Source organism: Zeus faber (assembly GCF_960531495.2).
Source record: "Zeus faber genome assembly, chromosome: 11".
Lineage (NCBI taxonomy): Eukaryota > Metazoa > Chordata > Actinopteri > Zeiformes > Zeidae > Zeus > Zeus faber.
In genome coordinates this window covers 17,986,881-17,994,999 of record NC_137205.1, presented here as the reverse complement: position 1 = coordinate 17,994,999, position 8,119 = coordinate 17,986,881, and the positions used below count along the sequence as shown (strand labels likewise).

The 8,119-nt window shown below is 45.0% G+C and overlaps 1 protein-coding gene across 1 annotated transcript in view; it reads left to right on the top strand.

The window, feature by feature from the left end:
• Positions 1–1,213: 1,213 nt before the first annotated feature.
• The window catches only part of LOC307237153 (protein tweety homolog 2-like), a gene marked incomplete at its 5' end in the record, with an annotated part of 31,517 nt that continues 24,611 nt past the window's right edge, over positions 1,214–8,119 (top strand). Inside the window, 2 exons of the mRNA XM_080009804.1 lie at positions 1,214–1,342; positions 6,017–6,189. Of these exons, the coding sequence (XP_079865930.1) occupies positions 1,214–1,342; positions 6,017–6,189 (302 nt within the window). The remainder of the gene's footprint in view (positions 1,343–6,016; positions 6,190–8,119) is intronic.

Below are 8,119 nucleotides of genomic sequence, written 5' to 3'. Positions count from 1 at the left end.
GATTTGCTACCTGTGGACTGCACAGCCTTCACAGACAACCCCAGCAGATGCTGTGTTTAAAGGAATCTCGGAAAACTGTAAGTTGTGCTGCGTTTCACAAAACCCAGAAAACTATTATCGCTCACAGAGGGCATTTTCGTACCACAGGAAGTTCTAAGAACCTTTGGAGGATGGTGACTAATATTACAAAAGTTGAAAAAGCTGCCAAAACAAATGATGAAAGTGAATAACTGATTTACTTACCTTTCTGAAAATGGCCTGTTTTTGGACTAAAGCAATTAAATATCTTTATATCTTTATATCTCGATCTTTATAAACATTGTTTTATCTGACACCTTTGTTGAAGTTGTAAACTGTTGGTTTGAATTTCGGAAGATTGCCTTTTTTTGCACTAGAAAGATAATACCTTTCATGTAATCTTTATAAATACCGCAATACTTTTGTTTGTTGTTTGGTCCAAAAGTTTTGGCCAACATTTTATTTTACCACTCTGTTATATTTCCGTTTAAAAAAAAACCCCCACAAACAAACAAACAAAAAAAAACCACGTTTGATTCAAAGATGTACAACTGGTCCAACATTTGATATTGAAGAATTGGGAAATTTGGAATTGGTGTCGATATAAAACAATGTGTTTTATGGAACCTCGGAAAACTGTAATACGTACCTAACGCGACTAACTTGGACCCCCTGTATTGCTGTATTGCTGCCTGCAGCTGTATTTATTATTATTATTATTATTATTATTATTATTATTATTATATTAACTGTGGTTTCATGAATGAACATTTACCCCTGATGTATTCATATATTGAGGATGTACAGTATAGTGTACTGGTGATCATACTGGTCCATCATTGCCAGTGAGTGGAAGTGGGCTGTCGCGCACATTGCCTTGAGGGAGGCAGGTCGGTGACGTCATGAGCTCCAGATCGCGCAGCTTGGCCCCGTTGCGGTCAAACTACTGCACTTTGTTGGACAGTTGCACATCCTGCGCGCCGACCCCTACAGTGCACCCAAAACACACCATGGGCACGGCGAACACAGACGGCAAACCTAGACGCACTCCGCGGTGTTCCAGGCGCACGGCACCCAGGAAACACGCACTCCGCCGCTAATAATGACCCGCGATCATCGCACGGTTCTCTGTTTTCTTTTTGCGCCGGGAAACGTTTCAAGGAGCGGAGGGAGCGGATGCGCCGCCTGAGCAGCGATGGCAACTTCGAGAGTCGAGTACATCGCCCCGTGGTGGACCTACTGGCTGCACAACTTCCCCCACCTCAACTTCAGCCTGCAGCCCACCGACAGCGCCTTCAGCCCGGGGGAGGAACCCTACCTGCAGGTGGGTGCGACGCTCCCCAAATCGCACGACTTGAATTTGAGCGGTGGGGGGCGGGGGACGCTTTTTTTTTTTTTTTTTTTTTCAGATTCGGTTTTTGACGAGTCACTTGGTCACGATAAATAAGTAAATACATCAATCCATCGAATAAACCGACTCTCCGTCCGTTTGGTTCAGTCGGCGAGACGCACAGCTGCGTGGACGAGGGAGGATCGTGAGTCGAGAGTCGTCTCATTCCGTCAAAATCGTTGTGATAGAGAAATGCAAAGTGTGAACTACATTAAAAAAAACAACAACAAAACTCTCTTTATGTAAAAATGTGTGCTGGTGAAACATGTGAAAGTGCACGTCGGTCTTTTTTTTTGCATCCACGATTTGAGATTCATAATCACTCACTCTATTCATTCAAAGGATATGTTCGCTCCGAACGAATCGTTTTGCATCACTAATGGATTGGTGATGGGTGCCTCCCCCATCAATATCTGCATTGTACACATTTAAATCATCCAAGCACCACATGATGCGAGGGTATGCTGTTGATCCCATCAAGTTTGTGTTTTTCACGCCCTCCGTGACCAAAGGCGTCATGTGTCCCCATGACGTCACGTGAGTCGCATCAACCTGAACCCCTTACGGTGGGAAGCAGGTCCCTGGCTGCTGCAGGACGCTCGGTAGTAACTGCCGACACCACCCATGCTACTGTCTCTCCCTTTCTTTCTCCCTCCAGAATGAAGTGGTACCCAATGTGGGGTCCGGGGACCCGTCCTTCAAGAGGTTCCAGGGGGTCGATCCCCAGATAGAATAATTATTAAATAGTTCAATGTTGTTTCTTTTACAGGGTGTTAGCGCCGTTAGAGAATGTGCTATAATCACCGTTTGGTCATAGTTTCACTTCTATCGGCCTAGCTTTAGTATAGATTGATAAAATAATTCTAATTGAACTGTCTAGAAATAAATGAATGAATAGATAATAAATGTTTCTTATTTTCTGTAATTTAATATTTAATAGCACTCTTCTGTAAAGTGTGATTGAGGGAAAAAAACTCACGGCACCACACTACAATCGGAATGGTGACCTCAAGCTGCTGTTGTCCGAGAAGTATAAACAGAGGAAATATATTCCATTTCACAACCCCTCAGCAAAGTGGCAACACCCCACTCATTGTAGTTAAACAGAAGAAGAAGCAAGATACAGCGGTGCTGTACGGAGCTGGTTAGCTACTTAGTCTGAGGTCTTTGGTTTCCTTGTGATATATATTGGTTAACTGTTAGCTTTTCGGGTTGCAGTCGAATGCATTTTCCACAATAGGATTAATAACGTGACTTCTGACCTGAAGTCTCATCAGCGATGCCAGTTATTGTTCAGCAGAAGCATAAAGGAGGCCATGCTGTGCTGACCTAACCTTTTGAAGCATTTATGTGCCACAGTAAATGGCGTTTTACTCGGTATTGAGAGTATGAAAAAAAGAAAATTGCCCTGGGAAAAAAAATCCTAAAACTGCATCACAGTCAGGGTTGCTGGATAAGGTTGCTACTGGTATCAATCATTTTTCAGTTGAATTCAATTCAAATCTTTATTGGCCCCCGGGGGAAATCGGGTTAGCAGTCAGTGTAACACAAGCGGTGTCATCTTCCCATAAAGCGCACGACAACGGGACATGAACAAAAAAAAAACAAAGAAGAAGCAGATTAGGGGAAGGATCTTTTCCGTTATGCAGTGAAACCAGTCTTTACAAAGGACATCCCTTTTCAATTTACGGCGAGGTGGAGTTCAACCTGCTTATAGCCGCAGGGACAAAGGATACTGTGAGGCTCTTAGTTTTGACCGCAGGCAGAGTGAGAATACCTTCCTCAGATTTCCAGTATGTCCGTGGATTTCCACTCTGACAACACCGTTAAGCCTGTTCTTGCTCTGGAAGCCACTGAAACATCTGTAGCAGATATGGTCACGTGTAGTCATTTTTAATCCATGTCTAGCCCTAGACCTGCTTGAGGAAGCCCCCCACACTCGGACCTAGTTTCCCGAAAGACCGTTCTTCCTCACCTAAACATCCTCCTGGGAGGAAGATTCTTTTTCAGTGAGCGTAGGAGGCTTCATTCGGTAAGACGCAGCTTTAATTCTGAGAAAACATGAGAAAACGTTTGCACTTGTGTCGCGTAAATATGGTCAGGGGTATTTGTCTCCGTCAGACGTAGCAGGTGTGGGTGTGGGTGCGGGTGCGGTTGGTGCAGCATCGCCGCTGGAGGAGGCCGTCGCTGTGGTCGTCGCTCGCCAACACGCTGCCCTAGTTGTGGCTGTCCGGGACATGCCTGTGCTAGTTCAGCAGCAATGCCGCAAAAAAAAAGCAAAAAAAGCACTTTTTTGGGCGTCTAAATGTAGCCAAGTAAAAGTCAACAGAAATATAACAACACAAGTAAAGTACAGATACTCCGAAACGATACATAAAAGTATTGTCACAAAGTATTTTTACTTTGTTACTTGACACCACTGCTCGTTACGCAGATAATGAAGTGGAAAATTGAAGGAGTAGGTGAAATTGAACATGGCGGTCCGGCCCGGCGAGCATGAACCGGAGCTGTAGGGACAGAAAGTCGTGCCAGGGTTGAACCCTCCGAGGGCTCTTCAAAAGTGCTCCTCTTGGCTCATCAATAGCCGGCTAAAAATAAACAAACGATTATTCCATCATTGGATTAAGGCTTTGGCTGGTGCTGCACGTATGACTGGGCTGGCAGGTTGACACAGCCAATTGGTATCTAAGGGCAGGCGAAAAGCTTACATTACCGACTTATTCTTCTTTCGTCGCGGCTCCACCGAAAACCACTTTGCCATTATGCAAAGTTGCATAACTGGACTCTTTCGCTCAATCTCGCCGGCCACTCCATGTAAACACTTATGCCGTTTGAAAACTGCAATAATAGTCTCGGAAAGCCGAATACGGAACGGCGCCCGCATGCGCGTGTTCTCAAACAACCGCAGCTCTTGTTTGCAGCGGCGCGCCAAAGCATATTTTTTTTTGCATCCAGTTGCAGTCTCGGCTCTATCTGAGAAGGAAAAAAAAAAACGAAAAAACAAAACAACATAATGAGGCACAGTCGTCACAGTCGAGGCAAAAACTGTGCTCTGCGTAGTCTCGCAGACGCAGGCCGAACTTGTGTCACGTCAAAGATAAATGCAAATTATACGCAAATAAAGTTGTAACTTTTGAGGCTTTGGCTGAGATTATGACCAAAGTGGCGTGACTAATGCCTCCATATTCTACACTTGAAAGTTGCTTCATAACCACTGGGAGTGTTTTTATTTTTTGTATTTTTTTTTTTTCTTTTATCTGTCAGCCAGACCCCTTCTCTCAACTTGTGACCCGCGCTCCCCCAACATAAATCCACGCCCTGGCAGGTTGGGATAAAACAGGGTTAGACACAGCGATTTACAAACGTAGAAATCCCTCACGCTACGTTTTCCTTTTCTGTTCCTTCCCGTCCTGCAGGGTTTTTTTGTTTTGTTTTTTTCTCTCTCTCCTTCTCTCTCTCGTCGGCTCAGAAATCACAAGACCCTATCAAAGCGGCCGGGTCACATGACGCTTCCCTCCCACACGCTCTGATCGCTGCTTTTAGTTTTTTTTTGTTTTTTTTTCCTTCTAACGCGAACATTACCATGGCGACGGGCAGGAAAACACGGGAGCCCTGTAAGTTGGTGTAAGACCACCAACAGTGTACAGCCAAGCCTCTCTCTCTCTCTCTTTCTCTGTCACTGTCCTTATCTTTCACTTTCACTCCATCTTTCACTTCCCCCTTCTCAATCAAGCGGTCCAAGAAGATAACGGTTGTTGTAGTTGATGGATTAGTGACGCAAAGGCTAAACTTTGACCCCTCCCTATCGCCTACATTCGAGTGTTGCCTGATGCGGGTGGGTTGTTCCTACGAGCCGCCAAAGACTTTTCATTAGGAACGGCGACTGCTCAATGTTATGCTTTGTTCAGCAAAGATAAGTTGCACTGGGGACGGCCACTTCCATGAATGCAGAAACATGAATGTGACTTATGTTTAAAATCCCAGGAGGACTGTGCTCAGAAGGAATTATACGTCCCGGCAATAAGCCCTCAGCATGACTGCGCTGCTCGTTGGCAACTCATTTTTGTGCCGTTCGGGGCTCCGGTAGTGTCTATCACCGAGGTATGAAAAGTAAAAAAAAAAATAAAATAAAAAATGTTAAAAAAAATAACCACAAAGACCTCATTTTATCCATCTAATAGAAACCCAATAGTAAAAATACATCAATAGATTTTTCAGTTTTTCGTGATCAAACACACAGGCTTTGGGACTATCAATACTTTAGGGTGCTGCCCAATTCCTACAGTATATACTGTACTGTACATTGTTATTTTATCAAACGACAAAAACAGTTTCCCAGTTGCCCCGGGCAACACGATTTAGGCCGTTGTGTGGAACGGACGCCCCTTTGTCAACCGTGGGAAACGTCGGGAAATGAGTTATCCGATTGGTTGATGCCGTCAAAAATGGTGAAACAAGCGAGAATTTCGAAAGAACGTGCTTTATTCATAAAGGACCGTTATCACTCCATTATAAAAGATTGAAACGTGGAGACCGATGTGGCGACCGCTTCTATAAGGTGGTGCTTTCTAACCTTCCTGTTACCTGTCTGCCTTTTGCCCCCCCCAGTCTCTCATCCTCCTGGGCTGCGTGGGGGCGGTGGGTCTGGGCCTCAGCCTCCTGGTCCTCGCCGTCTACCTGAGCTGCGTGTGCTGCTGCCGGAGGGAGGCGGACGAAGAGGTCAAGAGGCCTGGCTCCTGTTGCGTCACGTGGGCCGCCGTCGTCGCCGGCCTCATCATATGGTGAGTCCCTGGAGGCGGAACAACAATTCAGCCGCTGTTGCTTTTAGTCAGCCCCCACCCCTCCATGACTAGGCACAATGCACCCTTCTCCGCCCTATGTATCCAGTCTACGTGCGGTGGCCCTGCATCGGTTCTTTGCAGTTTTTGGTTTGGCTTTAAGCCGTTCTCCCCCCAATTTCGTTACAGGCCAGAGAGAACATGTTTCTAAAAGAAGTCTACGTGATTTGACCTCAGCCATATTTCGGCTGGATACAACAATCAAGTTACCTGATGGATGATAAGCAGGGCGAGGCAGGTTTAAGTGTGCAGTTCATTTCATACACAACGGCCCTTTCAAAGTGCTTTGCAGAAGGTATAAGCGACGTCGCAGAAAGCAAAGACGAACAAAAGCACGGAAATAAAAGGGATAAAAACATCTAAAAGACATAATCCAATCACAGAGATAACAGTTAACAGTGCAAATTTAAACAGCCGTGCGCACTTAAAACCCCCTGAGATCGCTAATCGCACCCACAGGTAAAAAAAAAATTCTCTCTACCGCCGCGTGATTTTAATCGGGAAGAAAATTGCCGGAAAGCTTAGAATCGCAACGTTCCATTTGAGAGTAATATGATAATTAGTAGATTGGGTTCGATTTGGCATTAAGTTAGACTTTGCATTTGTTCTCTCTATCTGTCTTTCCAAACCAACACCTATATATCATGTCAATGGCTCCGCGGCTCTCGAATCCACATCCTTCCAATTCAGTCCTGATGCTGCTTTGCATAATGACGCGCGCCGTGCTGGGACATGGCCGCGCCCCCGATGGGGTCGCGCCAGTGTGACCTGTGTACGGATTCGATAAATCATCATGTCCTGATACTGAGGAAGAAAGACATCATTTTGAATCGGGAATTGACCCAGCTGAAGATCCGATACCTGACGATGAGTAAGTAACATTTTTTTTACTGGCACAAGCTAACGTTGAAATGATTTCGGCATCCTGTACACCCGTTCACTAATGCTAAGGTTAGCTAGCCAGAGTACTAGGTGGATGAGAAGCTAGCTAGAGACCATTCATGGAATCCTGTTTGCCGGGACGATAATGCTGTCAAGTTAGCTAACGTTACCGGTGGCTACAGGGTAAAGAGATGGAATTTTTCTTTTGCCAAGCAAAGGCAGGCAAAGTTAGTACAGCACGTCCCGGCGATATCTGAAAACAATAGCACGCAGTCTTTATGCAGTTCTGCTCTCCTCTTCACTTAGCCCTAGCCTGCGTCTTACAACCTTTTTGTTTTACTTATGGTTACAGTGATAAACACACCCCCGCTCTGAGTTGCCACACAATAGCCAAACAGTCTTCCCAGACGAAGGTATATTTCCACTGAATTTGCTGTGTGTGTGTGTGTGTGTGTGTGTGTGTGTGTGTGTGTGTGTGTGTGTGTGCGTGTGTGTGTGTGTGTGTGTGTGTGCGCGTGCAGTCTATAAGCTGGTGATGTACGTAATTTGTGGCATTCCCCTGCCTGGTGTGATGTATGTAGTCTGTAGAGATATGTCTGATGTAAATATCACAGTTTTTTTTTTTTTTTTAATTTGTTTGTACAGTATGAGAGCGCTACAAGCTGCCACAGAAAATCATCTTGCACCTACACCAGCTAGCAGGCCAAGACCACATGCTCCTACTTCGCACTGATGGTTGCTTCTAGAGTTGCTCCTCTCCCCTATCACATAAAACCATTTTTTTGGAGTTTTTGTATGTAGTTTGTGTGACTTTTTCAAATAAATCTTTCAAAGCTGAAAACATTTCTCACATTTCTTGCATTGCTCACTCTCCCCACTCCCACTAGCCTACCGCCTCATTCCTTTGTCTGAGAGTCTGACAGAGAGAGGGCCCATATAGATATATCAACCAATTTGGAGTAAGAGTGTGTTAAATTAAATGATTATATTT